Genomic DNA, 19,018 nt, shown 5'->3' with positions numbered 1-19,018 from the left:
CCCAGAGCCAGGAGGTAGCAAAAGGGGAAAGTCTTGTCCTCTATGACTTGTTGTTGACCCTCCAGAGGAACTGGTTGTGTGAGACAAGATGAACCACTGTGTGAGACAAGATGAACCAGCAGGGCTCTTAAGTTTTTATGTTCCCAATTGAAATTTAAAATGTAAGGATAGGACATGACTCAGTGGTTAAGCTCATGACTTACAATTTTATTTTTTTAAAAGCTACCATGGATTTGACTAACAGTCACTGCTAGTCCAAATTCGCCAATGCCAGGTTTTATGGTAAAATTCAGTAGTATCCTCGCAAACATTAAGACGTATATAGGTCAGGCTTCTCTGTTCTGCTGACAGAAAGGCAGAGAGGGAAATTAGCTTCTCATGGCTGTAAGAGAAAGCTGGTGAGGGTAGGTGAAGGTAGAGAAGATCTGTATACATTGATATCATTTGCTGACAAATAGTTGTGTTCAAGTCAAACAATGCAGCTGTGTACGTTTAGCATTAGTGTTGTCCAGTGTAAGGTATCATGTTTTACCAGACCCAACACAGTGTTCTCAAAACAGAAGTCTCTGTTTGGCTCTTCAGTTTAATGACCTGTATACGATTATACATCAAGGGAACACTGATTGTACCCCATGAATTCCCCTCTCCCTTCAAATCCCTTTCAATCGGGTCTCGGAATTTGTGGGGATAAACATCCATAGAAGATAGGCAGATAAGCAAGGATAGCTGGGTTGGTGTAGTGGTTAGGAGTGTAGACTTCGAATCTGGAGAGCTGGGTTTGATTCCCCACTCCCCCACATGCAGCCAGCTGGGTGACCTTGGGCTCGCCATGGCACTGATAAAGCTGTTCTGAATGAGTAATATCAGGGTTCTCTCAGACTCACCTACCTCATAAGGTGTCTGTTGTGGGGAGAGTAAAGGGAAGGCAATTGTAAGCCACTTTGAGACTCCTTTGGGTAGAGAAAAGTGGCATATAAGAACCAAGTCTTCTAAAACAGAGTGAAACCATCCTCTTCCACCATCTCAGGGAACGTGATGGATTGGTGAGTCTCTGTTCTGGCTGTTCCATTCTACTAACTGTTCATCAGTATAAACTATCTTCCCTCAACACAGATGTGCTGAGCGAAGGAGAGAAAAGGATGGTTTTGTCCACTTCCACTTCTTTTGTCCCTCCAAGAATTATTTTGCAGGGGGCAAAAGGTATTTCAGTCAAAGAAAAGCATAGAGCCTTCTCACAAGCCTATATGTCAATGTTTCTACCTATTTATAGAAAAAAAAACCCTAGTCAGCTGATTTAAGGCATATGAAAAAGGCATTTGTCATATCTCTAAATAAGTATAATTAAGCAGCTCTGACATCCGAAAGAATTCAGATTAAACTATTTTTTTAGCATCTTATCTCCCTGTAAGGAAGAAAGGGGAAAGAAAATGCAGATGTTTTAAGAACAAGATAAAATATCCCACAATATTGAGATCTCAGTTCATACCTTGATAAGGCTACTGGTCCAACAACATAACTGAGCAGAAATCATAGTAAAGGGTATAAAGGAAAGCATTATATGTTTACAAAGAAACCTTTGTTGCTGAGTGCACCCAGAATTACTTTTATATCTAGAAACATTCTGTTTCATGTGCACTGTTTATGAATTTCTGTGGCCTGCCATTGGGGGGCAATGTCCACATGGAAATAAAATCCATGAGTCTCTCGAGAGTGTTTAGTTCTTGAGAAAAACAAATGGCTTGCACAACCTATTGGATGAAATTGACTTTTAATGAGCAAGATTATACATAACAAGAAAATAATTTTTGCTGTTGTAAAAATGAACATTATAGTTTTTGTTGTTTGTTGGAGTTCACAGCAATGGCATTTAACATCATTAGTTCCTCCCCAGATTTTATATGGTATCCCACTATGGATCTCAACCTTCTCTAATAACTTGGAATTAGACCCATCAGCATGCTATCAGTGGTAGGAAAGTTCTTTGCAAGCTGTTTAGCACTTAGACTAACTGAATGGTCAGTTTCAAGAGTTGGCCTTGAACAAATCACCTTCACGAAAGGGAAGAGCAGAGCACCCTTGACTATTGCCTGGTTCTCTACCACTTGGCTGTTAAATATTCAAGGAACTCTCATGGAAGACAATATGCTGCTTTTTGGGATTTAAATGCTGCCTTCGACTCCATCTCAAGGTCTTGCCTTTGGGGTAAACTAGCACACATGGAAATGGATGCTTGGCTCCTATACTTAATCTGTAATCGTTAACAAAGTCAAATACCTTTATTGGCATAATAGCAAAACATGGTTGGTTCATAAACTATATACAGATACGAGTGGCCAAATTCACCACAGAAAAAAGGGAGACATAAAAATATTGATAACTTCCAATAAAGGGGATAAACAAGGTTATGTGTTGGCCCCATGTTTATTCAATCTATATATTTCAGATTTGGCACACAACCTCCAAGGCTAAGACTCCCATGTGCCAAAAAGTAGCAAAATCAGATTTCTGCTACTCTTATATGCAGATGATAAAGTTCTGAGAGACTCAGCACTTATTCAGCTAAACAGCCAAAATTTATTGAACATGTTGTCTTCCTCTGTGAGTGACGCAATCATTACAGAGAATGTATCCTGAAACTATTAATGAGAAAACCAGCCACTTTCTTCAAGATCGCCACCCCCATATGACTGCAATTATTGCCTGTTTTTAAATGTGTCCCTATTCACAACCTAAGTCTGAATTTCATTGGCCTACTCTCTTTTAGGTATTAATTTTATCATTTATTTTTTTATATAAGCCAATAAATGTATTGAATTTGAATTCCTTGAAAAGGATACAAACCACCGTTTTGGGGACAGATTTCTTGAGAAATCCAGTTTTGTGCACCCCAGTTGAAGAGGGATGTCGACATACTGGAATGTGTCCAGAGGAGGGCAACAAAGATGGTAAGGGTTTTGGAGACTTTATATACGAAGAAAGGTTGGGGGAGCTTGGTCTCTTTAGCCTAGAGAAGAGATGACTGAGAGGGGATCTGATAACCATTTTCAAGTATTTAAAAGGGTGCCATATGGAGGATGGAGCAGAATTGTTCTCTCTTGCCCCAGAGGGACAGACCAGAATGAATGGGATGAAATTAATTCAAAAGATATTCTATCTAAACATCCGGAAGAAGTTCCTGACAGTTAGAGCACTTTCTCAGTGGAACAGTCTTCCTTGGGAGGTGGTGTGTTCTCCATCTTTGGAAATTTTTAAACAGAGGCTAGATAGCCATCTGACGGAGAGGCTGATTCTGTGACGGCAAAGGGGTCTCAGGTTACAGTAGATGAGCGATTGGGAAGTGAGTGTCCTGCATAGTGCAGGGGGTTGGACTAGATGACTCATGATGTCCCTTCCAATTCTATGATTCTATGATTCTATGTTTCTATGATTCTAAATATTGGTTAACATTGCACTGGAGGATTTGTTCAGACAGTCTACTGGCCTTTTTACTGAGGGACACCTTTACATTTGAATGTTTTTCTACCATCCTGACTACACTTCAACAAAGTGGCATTGACTGTGACTATATATTATCTCTGGATGAGACCTTCATAATGCATTTAATTAAACAAAGGCTTTCTGATCAAGAATTCAAAAAAATTCATCCGATTGTTCCAGAAATTTGTTCTCCTCACCGTCTTGAGCCAATGGAGGAATAGGACTGTGCTTAATCTCCTTATTTTTAATGCACTGGAATATGTTGTCAAGAATACTGACAGAGAAAGAACCAAGACCATGGGAGATACGTAACTAAATCTTCCACCATTTTTTTAAAAAAATGCCAGCTCTTCAAACTGGACTGAGGCTCTGGCTTTGGGATGTGTTTGTGGGTGCTACCCTTACTACACATTGCTTTCCCAGGTTAAAGGTGTGGTTATCTGCAGTTTCCTATTTTACAAATCATTGGAAATATAAGTTTCCCCTCATAGTCACATTCAGGAAGGCACAATTTAAATAAAGAAAATAGCATGGGTGGAAAAATTAACCAGCATCACCTTGTGCCTCTTACACATGTGAACACCCCCCTCCCCAGATACTTTGAACTTTTTCATACTAGGAAAACTTTGACCAGAGACTTTCCATCATCTCATCTAGTTTGATCAGTAAAGAAAAAGATACTGAACTGACAAGGCAATACTGTAGACACAATCATCCTGACCAGGGAAATGCTGAGTTCTTTGTGTTTGTATGTAACGTTAGTTCCTGAAAACCTGAAGGACTTTGATGTTATTGCAGGCAGCAAGCAGTGGTGAGGAGCAGAAGAGGATTTCCTTGCAGCTGGCATGTTCCTTCACAACCTACTCGGCACAGCTGGTACTGAACTTCAAGCTGAGCTTTTTGGTGGAGGGCTCAGCTGCACCCCCTATCAAGTGGTTCCCAGGGCACTAGATATGCCACTGCAACAGCTACAAGATGATCATGGAAGCTACAGAGCCTCCTCTCCCTTAGAGGGAATTGAAACATCCATGGCCAAGACTTCCTGGAAACAACTGAAATGCTTCTTTTCCCTAAGATCTCAGGTGGAAAATCTGTTGCTATTGTACATGTCATTTCCCTCCAGCTATTCCATGAGATTTCTAATGTACTCAGTGGAAGCATAAATCACAACTTGCCTGTGCTTCGTATACATAATATAGTTATGTTTATTTATTTAATTTATCAGTAGCCCAACTTTCTTACCCAAAATAGATTACAGAATATGAAATGATAGGAAAACAAGAAACAGGCCATGCAATTACACAGGAAACAATCCAACCAGCAAACTGTTTGAAGTGAATTATACTAAGAACTGTGCTATGAATTATGGGGAGTGAGGTTTGACTCCAGTGTCTCCTTTAAGACCACGAAAAAAATAAGGTTCACAATAGAAATACAATAGAAAAACAAAGAATATATGTGTGATAATGTCTATATTGAATTCCAATATAATTTCTTTACAATTTCTTTGATGTACAAGAAGAAACAACCATAATGGCTTCTAGGTAATTTCTATTTCCAGTGACTTCTTCAGAGGTTGAATCCTCTAATCCTCCAATGTCAGTTTGTTGTGTAAAATTCTACCGCCTTTCTTTATATAACTATTTAAGTATCAATAGGCCATTGGCTCAAAGGTACCGGGGAATTATAGTTAAAGACTGTTTATTTATTTAGTTTATCAGTAGCCCAACTTTAGAGCCTCTTGTGGCGCAGAGTGGTAAGGCAGCCGTCTGAAAGGTTTGCCCATGAGGCTGGGAGTTCAATCCCAGCAGCTGGCTCAAGGTTCACTCAGCCTTCCATCCTTCCAAGGTCGGTAAAATGAGTACCCAGCTTGCTGGGGGGTAAACGGTAATGACTGGGGAAGGCACTGGCAAACCACCCCGTATTGAGTCTGCCATGAAAATGCTAGAGAGTGTCACCCCAAGGGTCAGACATGACTCGGTGCTTGCACAGGGGATACCTTTACCTTTAGCCCAACTTTCTTACTCAAAATAGATTACAGAATAGGAAATGATATAAAAACAAGCAACAAGCAATGCAATTATGGGGAGTGAAATTTGACTCCAGTGGCACCTTTAAGACCAACAAAGTTTTATTCAAGACATAAGCTTTTGTGTGCCAACACACAACTTTAGATATAATGAAAAACAATTTCTTCAAATATATATATTTGAACCTTTTTGAACTCCTCAGTCAAGGCACTCTACAATTTTGGAGAAAACACATAGAATGAAAATGATTATACAGTGGCAAGCCGACCCATCACCAAAGTGGCATTTTCAGAAGGCTTTGCTCGCATGAACAACACTGTTGTGGTGGACCTTTGCTGAAGAGGAAGTCCCATTGATATGGTATGTCCAAGGCCATGAATGGCTTTGTGGCTTAAAACCAGCTCCTTGCATTGGAGTGTGTAACTGACTGGTATCTGGAAGCATTGGTTGAGTGGAGCAAAATTAGAGTCCAATGGCACCTTTACGATCAACAAAGAATTATTTGAGGCTTGAGCTTTTGCGTGCTTGCACACTTCCTCAGGTGTATTCTAAGATTGAACTTGTTTCTTGGTTTGGGTTACTTTAGTTTTTTGTCAGGTTTTCCACCATTGGCTGTGCTCTGATTACAGTCCACTTTGCTCTATTGAACTTGGATAACATCATGACAATTCATACCTGCAAACCATTCATCATGAGAGACTGCAACAATCTTGGAAACTGCTTTTATTGATCTACCTCTATCTATATCTGTCCCGAGAAGAGTTTTTTGCTGATAAGTTTTTTGAGAGCTGATTTGACCTCCTGATTCCTTAGAGTGTAGATTAGCGGGTTTAAAACTGGAGTGACCACACTGTACAAGAGAGTAATGATCATATCCCTTTCAGAAGATCCACCAGCAGAGGCAAGCATGTAGTTAGAAAGAACTGGAAGATAGAAAACAGTCACTACTGTCAGGTGGGAAGCACAAGTGGAGAAGGCTTTCCAACGGCTTAGAGAAGACTTGACTTTCAAGAAAAGGAAGGAAAAAATGTAGATGTAGGAGAGAAGAATGAAGAAGAAGGGGCCCAGAGCAATAGAACCAGTGACAATATTAAGAAGGATGATGTTGAGGTTGATACTACTACAAGCCAATTTTAGCAGGGGTTTGATATCACAGAAAAAATGGTGGACATGATTGGGACCACAAAACCATAGCTGTGAAGTCACCACTGTGTGCATCAGAGCATGAAAGAACCCAATACACCATGTAGACCCAGCTAGCAGGAAACAAGCCGATTTATTCATGATGGTGTTGTAATGTAAGGGGTTGCATATAGCCACACAGTGGTCAAAAGCCATGACACCTAGAACCAGAGCCTCACTACTTCCCAGGAAGTGGAAGAAGTGCAGTTGAGTGAGACACCCAATATACGAAATTGCTTGGTTCTCTATTAGTAAGTCATTCAGCATTTTTGGGACAGTAACAGTGGAGTAAAATATGTCTAGACAAGAGAGATTGCCTAGAAAAAAATACATGGGAGTATGAAGCCGAGGCTCGGCCAGTGCTATAGACAATATGACTCCATTGCTCAATATGCTGGCCACATAGAGCAATAGGAAAAGTATGAAGAAAATGAGTCGCTCTTGGTGGTTTTTTGTCAGTCCCTGAAGAATAAACTGATGCACCTGGGTCTGGTTCTCCATTGTCCTGTGGATAGACAACAAAAAATGAAACCTTGGTCACTGGCTCCAAAAGGACTTTAAAAGTACTGAGATGAGAATTATGAAACCTTAGGGCTAGTTCCTACAAGACCTTTAGGTATTGGTATGCATTCCTGAATGCCTATGTGAATTCCTAAGTTCTGTTCCTACTTAAAAATAATAATAATGCATTTATGTGGTATGGACTTGGATATTTACTTGTGAGTATAAATTGTCTTAGAAGAACCAGCCCTTAATAACAGGTCTCTGTGAGGAATAATAGAATTATACCATGACAACAAAGCAATAAACACCAAAACATATTTTGATACTAGCTACATCTATATGTGCCTTCAACTCACAACCAATATATGGCGACCCCAGAAAGAGATTTTCAAAGCAGATAAAAAACAGAGACCATTGCCTTTCTCTTCAGAGCCATTCTTGGTCGTCTCCCATCAAGAGACAGCTTGATGTAGGGGTTAAGAGCAATAGCTTTTAATCTGGCAAGCTAAGTTTGATTCCCTGCTCCTCCACATGAAACCAGCTGGATGACCTAGGACTCATCACACCAGTGATAGAGCTGACCAAGCAGTAATATCAGGGCTCTCTCAGCCTCACCTACCTTACAGGGTGCCTGTTCTTGTGAGAGGAAGGGGAAGGTGATTGTTTGCTGCTTTGCAACTCCTAGTAGAGAAAAGCAGCATATAAAATCCCAACTCTTCTTCTTTTAGTACTGTCCGTGCTTAGCTTTTGAAATTTCACAAGATTGGGCTACACCATAATGCCTTCACTCCGTGATACTAGCTTTAAGGGCTTTATTTATAAAAAACAAGATATGAGTATCATTTGTCATTATTATGCCTAGGACAACAGCATCATGACACAAAAAAAGGAATCTGGTATTATGGTTGACAGTGGAAATGTTTGTAGAAATCCTATTCATTATTCCTTTAATCCTATGCATTCATTATTTCTTTAACGGAAAGGAATAAAGAAAGCTTCTTAAAACTAAAATCAGCAGAAGACAATACAGAAACTCATTTTATGTTGTTTGATAGAGTATGCACCTTCACAATGATAAATATCCTCACCTTCTCAAGGTTATTAAATATAAATGCTTAGCCAAAGCAAAGGCATGCAAAAGTACCATGTTCAACTACAGATCCCACCTGGTTGGATTTTCTTCTTTCTGTCAAGATACAAAACCTCATACGAAATTCTCAGAGAATCAATAAGGTTAAGTCTTCAGCTTCCCATTGAGGCAAACATGGAAGAGAGGTTGACATTTCTCTTTATATTATGTCCCTTATTAGCTCGTTAGGGGAGACAAATTCTTTTGTGGTATAATCCTTGGGACATCCAAATCCCAGGAGCAAAAACAGAGTTTCTTTGCACATTGGAGGCAACAGCTCTGGCAGACCTGGATTTTGGAGGGAAAAGGAAAGAGTCAGTATAGATGTAGGAAATGCATGCAAGGAAAAAGATACCCTGATTTGTGATCACGTTAAGAAGGCTATATTTAAGGGCTACTGCAGGTCAACTTTTGGAAGGACTTGACATAAGAAAAGAAGTGCTCAACGTTATTTTTCACCAGTAGTGAATCCAACTCAATGAGCTCATAATGCCTCTGTCTCTACAGTAAAGCTATAAAGACAAAAATGCAAGATTGAATTTAGGATAAATGTAGCTGGTCATGATTGGTTCTACTAACTAAACACATAGAAATGTCCTATGGAAAGTGGGGGAAAAAAGATTATTTGACCCCTCAACCCATACCTGCATGGATCACAGTCTTCTTTCTATTAAATATATTTCAGAATATATAAAATGAACCTCACAGAGATACAGCTCAGCAGAGTCAAATAATTTAATTACTTTACCAAACTAGGGAAGTTGAATGTCATTGATCTGTATAATATCTGCCTTTCTCTCTCTTTCTCTCTCTCTCTTAAAAAAAACCCTACTCTATTAGGGGGAAATTCATGTGAAGTAGTTTGGCTCCTGAGAAATCATAACACAGGAGATATAAGATTTTCTTTGTTTTTTTGTGATTAATTAGATCTCTGGAGATATGTTAGTGGTTAAAGTGATTTAAAATAAAATGCTCTTTAAATATATTTATGTCTGAAGTTGTCAGAGGCAGACAAAACTCACAACAAGGCTTCTATAAATAGAAAGCTTTAATTGGAAGTAGATCTGAACACTCGAACATCTGAAGTCAAGACTATTTGATATCGGGAAAGCAAGCAGTTATCAATACAATTCTCCCACCTAAACCAGCCCCGTTCCCAGGGGGGGGTGACATCCTCCACTCAGGTGTCATCCTGGGCTTCCTGCCAAAGTGTCTCTGTTAGCGCAGCCTTGGTTAGCCCGGCGCCCCAGGCAGTAGATAAGACGTTTACAGGGGTACTGGCAACAAAGTATCACAGCAGGGAGAACATGCAGTGTGAAAGCGGAGGGGGATCAAAGGAAGGGGGGATCAAAGGAATACTACAAAGCCATAAGCATTCTGGTTACATGGGAAAGGCAGCAAGAGCACAGCATACAAAGATGGAGTCTCTCTGGTCAACCTGCAAACTAGGCAGAGATCAGAACCATAAAACAAAGCTAGCAGAAATAGCACAGGATTGTGAAAAACAGGCCTAGGCCATAAAAGAAATATAAAAGGTTGTATAACCATCATACTACCAGGAGAAAATGGGGTTACTTCAGCTATCAATAAATCATGGCAGAGATCAGAGAATCTGATCCTGACAGAAGTATTAAGTAATTTCTCCTGATAAACAGATAACATAAGTACCACAGCAACTCTGAGACAATGTGGGTGTCCTCTATTCATGAGTGATAGAGCAAAGAAATCCATGGATCAAGAGCCAAAACTTGTCAATGAGATGAGGGTGCAAAACTTCTTAATGTTTTCTTGAGAGACGTCTATTTACGATGTTTTGATGTGATAATCTATCCTCTCGTTGGTCAGGCGGTTGGTAGCAGACACCAACCACCACACTGTTTGTTTTCCCCTCACTTATTTTTACTCAGATGCTTTCCACTGTAGATATGCTCTCCTTCACTAGAATTTCCTGACAGGTAAGCCCTTTCCTCACATACAGTGCCACTCCTCCACCTCTTCGATCTATTCTGTTTTTTCTGAACAGTTCATAACCATCCACCATTACATTCCAGTCATGAGAATCATTCCACCAAGTTTCTGTGATTAAGTTTCTGTGATTCTGTGGTCCCCAACCTTTTTATCACCGGGGACAGGTCAATGCTTGGCAATTTTACTGAGGCCCGGGGGGGGGCAGTCTTTTGCCGAGGGACATCGTTGCCGCCACCTGAGCCCCTGCTCCACTTGCTTTCCTGCTGGCGCCCCTGACTCCCCCCCCGCTGGGGGGCACTGCCAGCAGCATCTGCACAGTGCCACTCTGAGGGGGAGCCCAGCCATGGCAGCCACTGGAGAGCACCGAAGCTGAGCTGGCAGCAGAGTGGCAGGGCAGTGACCAAGGCAGCACCCGGGGAGGAGGACGCAGAGGAGCCGCGGCCCGGTACCAACTGATTCACGGACTGGTACCGGTCACCAGACCGGGGATTGGGGACCATTGCTTTACAACACTAGGAAAGGTGACTGTAGTTGACCTGTGTAATGTTTGCCTTAAAAAACAACAACAACAACAACAACAACTTTGTCACTAGAGGGAGAATTCACGTGAAGTGGCTTGGCTCCTGAGAAATACATAACCCCAAAGAGTTATGGGATTTTGTTTTTTGTGATTAATTAGATCTCTGGAGAAATGTTGGTGGTTAAACTAATTTAAGATGAAATGACCTTTAAATATATTTATGTCCCAAGTACTAAGTAATTTCTCATGCTGTATGGATAACATCAGTTCCACAAGAACTCCGAGATACTTTAGGTGTCCTTGATTCCAGATAGCAAACAAATCCATGAGCCAAGAGCCAAAATTTGAGATACTGCTGGCAGACAAGGTGACAAAACTTCTTTACGTTTTCTTGAAAGATATACACATATTGATTATGCTTTGCTGTGCTAACCCGTTCTGGTGAGTAGCTTAAGCTTTTGATTATGTCATCAAGTTGGACAAAACCAAAAGCCAATTTTCCATGGTATGCATCAAGGCATGAGCAATCCGACAATCTAGGTGATGCCAGCTAGCAAAATGCATATCCATTAATTTATAAGAGTCATAGATAACCATGTAGCAGTCAAATGCCATGACCTCCAAAAGATGTCCTAACCATTGCCTGGGAAGTAAAAGAAATTTCAACATCACAAGAGTCTCAACAATGAGCCTCTTTGGAGCCCTGTGCATCATTCTTGGAAGGCAAAAGTGACAGGAAACCTAAGGTAAAAGGGGTGTAAAGTAAATAGGACTCAAAGGTATTCAATTCAGTAATGTTTGATATGAGAAAATCAGTTGGTTTTATTTATTTATTTTTGTACTTGTATGCCACACTTCCCCGAATGGAAAGCTGGACATTTGGATAATGCTATCAGAGAGGCAGTTGAGAGGTTGTCTGGGTGTGCAGAATAAGAATGAATTTAAAATGTTTTAAAGGACCAAGGACTAAGGTGGCTGGTGGAAACATGATTAAAGTCCTGCTACTCTGGAAGACTCAGGATACCTGTTCTTCTTGTTGTGAAATTGATCTACTGAGGATTGTTCTCTAAAATATTTCTTCTACTCATCTCTACAGGTAATATGCCATGGATATTGTGAGTAAAATGCCCAATCTTACCTCCACATCTGAATTTCTGCTCCTGGGATTTTCAGAAATCGGAGAACTACAAATCTTACTCTTTTTTGTATTCTTAGTAGTATACTTGACTGCAGTGACTGGCAATCTTCTCATCATCCTTGCTGTAGTGCTCGATCATCATCTGCACACCCCCATGTACTTCTTCCTAATGAACTTGGCTGTTCTGGACCTTGGCTCAGTTTCTATCATGGTACCTAAAGCTATGGCCAATACCCTCCTGAACACCCGGTCAATTTCTTTCTCAGGATGTGTGGCCCAAGTGTTTTTCTTCTTCTTCCTTGGAGGGTCAGATTTTGCCATCCTAACAATAATGGCCCACGATCGGTATGTTGCTATCTGCAGTCCATTACAATATGAGACAATTATGCATGAAGGAGCCTGCATCCAGATGGCAGCCAGTGCATGGACTGCAGGTATACTCACTGCTACATTAAACAGTGGAGGAACTTTTGCCATCCCCTTCTGCTCCAACGTAATCAATCAATTCTTCTGCGAAGTCCCACAGATGGTAAAACTTCCATGCTCAGGCTTAAATCTCATAGAAATTGGAATTCTACTTTTTAACTGCTGTTTATTTGCAGGATGTTTTGTCTACATTGCTATAACTTACATGAAGATTTTTGCAACAGTACTCAGAATGCCTTCTGTGCAGGGCCGGAAAAAAGCCCTCTCCACTTGCATCCCCCACCTCACTGTGGTGTCTCTATTTCTTTTCACTGGAATGTTTGCTTATGTGAGGCCACCTGGTAATAGTTCTGCTGAAATGAATGTAATTTGTGCTGTATTTTATGCTATATTACCTCCATTGCTGAATCCATTCATCTATAGCATGAGAAACAAAGACATCAAGACTGCATTGTTAAAGCTCACTGACTTTGGGTATTTCCCCCAAATCGGCTCCAGCAAGATTATTTTAGTTAAATTGGGCTGAACTGTCTTCTCTATTTTATTGTGGTTCTTGTTTTTGGAAATAATTTTTGAATTTTGTGAAGTACAGGAAGAAGATGATGGAATAAGCTGAGCTTTCCCACCGTTCCCTTTTATCAATACCCAGATGTGATGCTGGGGTGCTAGAGGTCCCACATGGAACAAAATCCTTTTGATGTAGGCATCTGCAATTAGGTGGAGTAATACATCAATATGAACCCCCTGCAAATTATGCCATGAGGTCTTCTGGTTTCAGAGGAAAGCATCTTGAACCTTATCTCCAACACAATAATTTTGTCAACGAACAGAGGAATCTGCTTTATTCTTACTCAGAACATTGGTCAATCAAGTTCTATTTTATCTACTTAGATGGCCAACAGCTCTTCAATGTTTCAAGCGAGATCTTTTACACACCCACCACCTGATCCTTTTTAGTTTGAGATGCCTGGGATTGAGCTTGGGACTTTCAGGATGCCAAGCAGATGTTCCAGTGCTGAGCTAGAGCTCCTATGCTTGCCACTGCTCCCATTCTAATGCAGTGAGCTAACTAGTTTCCTATATTACTATTGCATGTTTTTATTGCCTTGCTTTGCAAGACCTGCCCAAAATACTCTGAGTGACTTTTTGTGTAAATCACCATTTCTTATGTGATTTCATTGGAAACAAGCATAGGGAGTTAAAATGTATTCATTTCTAGCATGAAAAGATGGAACTTAGTTTGAGTACAAGTAGAGTCATAGAATCATAGAATCACAGAATTATTGAGTTGGAAGGGGCCATACAGGCCATCTAGTGTAACCCCCTGCTCAATGCAGGACCAGCCTAAAGCATCTTAAAGCATCCAAGAAAAGTGTGTATCCAACCTTTGCTTGAAGACTGCTAGTGAGGGGGAGCTCACCACCTCCTTAGGCAGCCTATTCCACTGCTGAACTACGCTGACTGTGAATTTTTTTTCCTGATATCTAGCCTATATCGTTGTACTTGTAGTTTAAACACATTACTGCACATCCTTTCCTCTGCAGCCAATGGAAACAGCATCCTGCCCTGCTCCAAGTGACAACCTTTCAAATACTTAAAGAGGGCTATCATGTCCCCTCTCAACCTCCTTTTCTCCAGGCTGAACATTCCCAAGTCCCTCAACCTATCTTCACAGGGCTTGGTCCCTTGGCCCCAGATCATCCTCGTTGCTCTCCTCTGTACCCTTTCAATTTTATCTACGTCCTTCTTGAAGTGAGGCCTCCAGAACTGCACACAGTACTCCAGGTGTGGTCTGACCAGTGCCATATACAACGGGACTATGACATCTTGTGATTCTGATGTGATGCCCCTGTTGATACAGCCCAAAATGGCATTTGCCTTTTTAACTGCTGCAACTTTTATATTATGTCTTGTGATTTTTATTTATTTATTTATTTTGCATTTTCCTGTTATTTTTCATTGCATTAATTAAAACAAAAACAAGAGGGATGCATATATAAATCCTCTGTGATGGGAAACATGGCGTTTGAGGTGCTTTATTGTACAGAAAAGTCACCAAATTGTTCTTGTTTCCTGATTCTCTTTGAATGCCACTTTGACTAGCAGGCTGGCAATTTAACCAATGAAGACATGACTCCGGTTTGGCAAATAAATGGCCACAGCTTTTATTACAACCCACCCACTTGAGGGTTGGCACAGCACCATGTAAGTGTGTCTGACCCCCACAGCCGTCCAGCTGCTTTATTAATTGTGTCCTTTAACACCTTGGAATCTGCTTCTTCCCAGCCAGGAGGTTGGTCCCTTTGGTCTCAAGGCACCCAGGGAGGCAAGCATGCAGGGGACAACAGGCATCCACCTCTTAATTGGATACCCCAGTCGTTGGCTGCAAGCCCCTGGTCACCCAGCTGAGTAAGCCACACCCATTCTTCAGCCAGTCTCTTTAAGGAGACCCCCACCCAAGGAGTCCAGTATGCAAACTGGACTCCCTGCCAACAGACTTCTTATGGTGCCAAGACTGCAGCTGTACTTTAGCCACAAAAACTTGAAATAATAACCAACAAGCTAGAATAAGGGATGGGAGGGAGGGTTGCTGTTCAGGCGGCAAATGGCATGGTGAGCACGTGGTGCCTTAAATAGGCCCATGGCCCCTCCTTCTCCACCCATCACGGAGCCACCCGCCATCACTCTTCATTGAACACCCTCTGCAGTGTCAATGTGTTGTTCAACATATTTATAAATGATTTGGATGAGGGTTTTAGAGGGGATACTTATTACATTTGCAGATGATACTAAACTGGGAGGGGTAGCAAACACAACTGAAGACAGCAACAGAATACAGGTTGATCTTGATAGGCTCAAGAAGTGGGCTAAACTGAATAAAATGAAGTTCAATAGGGACAAATTTAAAGTTCTGTATTTAGGTAGGAAAAACCAAATACACCAAGATGGGGGAGACTTGTCTTGGCAGTAGCATGTGCGAAAAGGATCTAGGAGTCTTAGTAGACCATACATTGAACATGAGTCAGTGACTCAGTGGCTAAAAAGGCAAATAAGATTTTGGGCTGTATCAAATGGAGTATTGTGTCCAGATCATGGGAGGTGATGGTACCCCCTTTGCTCTGGTTCGGCCTCACTTGGAGTACTGTGTTCGGTTTTGGTCACCCGAGTTGAAGAGGGATGTTGACAAACTAGAACGTGTCTAGAGGAGGACAACAAAGATGGTGAGGGGCTTGCTGTCCCCTTCTTCTTTTGCCCTCAATCACTCCCAGCATTAGGCTCTACTCTAGGGAGTCCTTCCTTCTCATGAGGTGGCCAAAGTATTTGAGTTTCACATATTCCAGTGATATACCAGGCTTTATGCCAGAATTTCCTTGTTTGTGACTTTTTAGCCTTCCTCTAGACTAAAGAGGAGAACCAGTATAGTATGGTGATCTCATGGTAGTAGAGTAGTGAACTCTAATATGAAGAATGGGGTTTGATTCCCTCTCCTCCACATGATGCCTACTGGGTGATCTTGGGTAAGTCACAGTTCTCTTATAACTCCCTCAGCCCCACCTACCCTACAAGGATCTCCCTGAGGAGAGGTAGGGGTTATGATTTTAAGCCAATTTGAAACTCTTTAAGATAGATAAAAATGGGGTATAAATATGAATTTTAATATTCTAAGGATTATTCCTCCAACTTAAGTGACTCTTCTTGCAATGGAAGATGCACTTATATCAGAAGAAGGCTTCTAACTTGGACTCAAAGAAAAGTTGGAGTATAAATATTTCAATAAATTCAGAGTCCAGTAGCACCTTTAAGACCAACAAAGATTTATTCAGGGCGTGAGTTTTCGAGTGCAAGCACTCTTCGTCAGACTATGATCTTCTTACATGACAGGGAATATATAGCAAAAATCAATTCTGTTACATCAGTAGACTGTGTCACAACCAAATACAGCCAATGATAATCCTTTGTCAAAACAGCCAATCAATCCCCTAGAATTCAGTGTACTTTACAAAAACACAGGGAGAAAACAAACTGCCTTTTATCAGTGATCAAAGGATTTCACCTCCCCATATGCTGCTTGCTCCATCCATCTCCATACAACTGTGAAACATTCCTCCCAAGGAATTGCTGGTAACTATCCCAAGGCCAGGGAGTCAAATTCAAAATTCCATTACATTGCCATATCTTACAGTCACATCACAAATGAAATAAATAGCGAGAAATATGGACACACAAGTTGAACAAGGTTAGCGGGAATAGTGAGATAAAAAACCTTTATCCCTGTTGAGTCCTGGATATGTCATAGTACTGACTTTTGTAATAACTTGCATTTCTGCAATCTCCCTTTCTAGCCTGTTCTTGAAGTTCCTTTGCAATGCAACAGATGCTCTCAGGTCCGTTATTGAACGAATGTTCAGTAATTAAATTAACTTCCTCAGTGGAGTGGAAGAATCCACCCCACTATGGAGCCTAAACTTTAAACAATAAAATTAGCCCTCTACATTGGGTACTCACTAGCTATGCAATTTAATGATCATGTGTTTCTAGCAATGTACCTCAACCTTAAAAGTTTTGACATGGCTGTTTTTATCTCCTTGTTTCTCATGCTGTAAATCACTGGATTCAACATAGGTGGAACCAGGGAATAGAGGATGGTAAATATCATATCTAACCAAGAAAAACTCTTAGAGGTAGGTTTCAGGTGAGCAACACATCCAGTAAATATAAATGTGGAACAGACAATGAGGTGGGGGATGCAAGTGGAGAAAGCCTTCTGCCTACCTTTTGCAGAAGGCAATCTTAGCACCGTGGTGAAAATGTGCACATAAGTTACAATGATATAAACAAAACATCCCAGCGCAAGGAGAGTTCCAACCACAATATTACTTAATTCAATTGGATTTAAGTGAGAACAGGACAGTTGTATGACTTGTGGGAGTTCACAAAAAAATTGATTGACAACGTTAGAGCAGAAATAGGTTGCAAAAGTCCCAATGGTATGTATCCCTGCATACAGAAAACCAGCAATCCACACACCAGCAATTATTTCAGCGCAAGCCTGCCTATTAATGACCATCTCATAACGTAAGGGATTGCAAATGGCCACATACCGGTCATACGCCATTACTGTTAGGATGCACCAATCAGATGTTACAAAGAACAAAAACCAGAAGACTTGAGCAACACACCCTGAATATGGAATGTGCCTGGTATTCAGGAGGGAATTGATCATGGATTTGGGGAGGATGACTGACACTTGGCCAAGGTCCTGCGCAGCCAAGTTCATCAGAAAGAAGTACATGGGGGTGTGCAAGTGATGGTCTAAGGCGATTGAAGAGATAATAAGGAGATTCCCTGTAGCAGTTGCCAAGTACAACATCAGGAATACACTGATGTGGAGAAACTGCAGTTCCCGAACCTCTGAGAATTCCAGGAGCAGAAAATGAGACACAGCAGTGCTGTTGAACATTTTTTCATTCCCAATTGTATAACCTTTGAAAAGGGAAACACAAGCAAACAGTAAGAATTATGATTCTTATAGGAGTAATTTTAAGAGCTGCAACTGAATTGAATGACAATGGCTGCATTTCCAATCTCCACACTTAGGCCTTCTCCTCAGTGTGAAAAAAGAAATGGCAGCTCGGCAGCATTGAAGTCAAAGGTGGTACTCGCAGCACAGAAAACCCCCCTCCAGGTGCTCTTCTTTGAGCTATGATTGCTGAAGAATTGTGCGAGGAATCTTCTCTCTTTGAGAAATATAATAGTCGTCTTATGCACTTTACCTGCTTTGCTCTTCTGGGGGGTCTGAATGAAGCTTGAATAAATTCTTTGATTGTGGAGAGATTTGATTTAAAAAAATTAAAAGTATGTTTTGTGGCTTTAAGAGAATGAGTTCCTGTAAAACAGGTTTCAACTCAGGGTGGAAAAATTACTGTAGATTTGGGTGTGGGGCCTGCAGAGAGGAAACATTGGACAGGGGAGGAATATCATTGTGGCATGATATTTTTTTAAAAAATCACCTTCCATTGCAGAAATGTTTTCCTATGGAACCTCTTTGTACTCAGGAAGCCAGATGTACCTCTGGGTGGTCTTCTGACTCCACCTTGAAGCTGACGACCCTTCTACCAGCATATTTACGATGTTTATTTTAATTCGATTCTATTCTGTGATCAAGGGCTCAGACTGGTGGGATTAAGGGCTGCAATAAAAACAAAGGTAAAACAAGCAGGTATCATTTTGCAAAATACACATTCTTTTTGAAAAGGGGAAGGGAGCATAGCATGATGGTGGGGACTGCCTCTGGTGGACTAACTGCGAGAAACTATATCAAATTTTTCAGTCTGGGAAATTGGGGGGTGGGGGAGAGCCCAAACACAGAAAGGCTAGAGCCAACTCACAGCATGCAAATGAAATCTAAAGCGAGGCTAAAACAAGGAATATCTCCTAATGTAGAAACCGTCTCAAAGGTGAAGCATGTGACTGAGAAGTAAAAACCATCTCTACCTGAAGATCCAAGGAATTGCCTAGAAGAAGAAGAGTTGGTTCTTATATGCCATTTTTCTCTACCCAGAGGTGTCTCAAAGCAGTTTACAATCGCCTTCCCTTTCCTCTCTCCACAACAGACACCCTGTGAGGTGGGTGAGGCTGAGAGA

The 19,018-nt window shown here is 41.0% G+C and overlaps 3 protein-coding genes across 3 annotated transcripts; 1 reads left to right on the top strand and 2 right to left on the bottom strand.

The window, feature by feature from the left end:
- Positions 1-6,248: 6,248 nt before the first annotated feature.
- Positions 6,249-7,190, bottom strand: LOC143826325 (olfactory receptor 12D1-like). The gene has a single exon (XM_077315071.1). The coding sequence runs from the start codon at positions 7,188-7,190 to the stop codon at positions 6,249-6,251; it is 942 nt and encodes a 313-aa protein (XP_077171186.1).
- Positions 7,191-11,934: 4,744 nt separating this feature from the next.
- On the top strand, positions 11,935-12,900 carry LOC143825394 (olfactory receptor 14A16-like). The gene has a single exon (XM_077313423.1). The coding sequence runs from the start codon at positions 11,935-11,937 to the stop codon at positions 12,898-12,900; it is 966 nt and encodes a 321-aa protein (XP_077169538.1).
- A 3,999-nt stretch (positions 12,901-16,899) lies between these two features.
- Positions 16,900-18,557, bottom strand: LOC143826433 (olfactory receptor 14I1-like). Its single transcript, XM_077315229.1, has 2 exons — positions 18,386-18,557; positions 16,900-17,858 (listed from the first exon to the last, which is right to left on the bottom strand). The coding sequence occupies exons 1-2, from the start codon at positions 18,390-18,392 to the stop codon at positions 16,900-16,902; spliced, it is 966 nt and encodes a 321-aa protein (XP_077171344.1). The 5' UTR covers positions 18,393-18,557.
- Between the last annotated feature and the right edge of the window lie 461 nt (positions 18,558-19,018).

Source organism: Paroedura picta, chromosome 16 (genome assembly GCF_049243985.1).
Source record: "Paroedura picta isolate Pp20150507F chromosome 16, Ppicta_v3.0, whole genome shotgun sequence".
NCBI lineage: Eukaryota > Metazoa > Chordata > Lepidosauria > Squamata > Gekkonidae > Paroedura > Paroedura picta.
This window is presented reverse-complemented; position numbering and strand designations above follow the sequence as displayed.

What these genes read in the sequence shown, in the direction of transcription:
- LOC143826325 (XM_077315071.1), bottom strand. Translation starts at nt 7,190, where the DNA reads ATGGAGAACCAGACCCAGGTGCATCAGTTTATTCTTCAGGGACTGACA.
- LOC143825394 (XM_077313423.1), top strand. Translation starts at nt 11,935, where the DNA reads ATGCCCAATCTTACCTCCACATCTGAATTTCTGCTCCTGGGATTTTCA.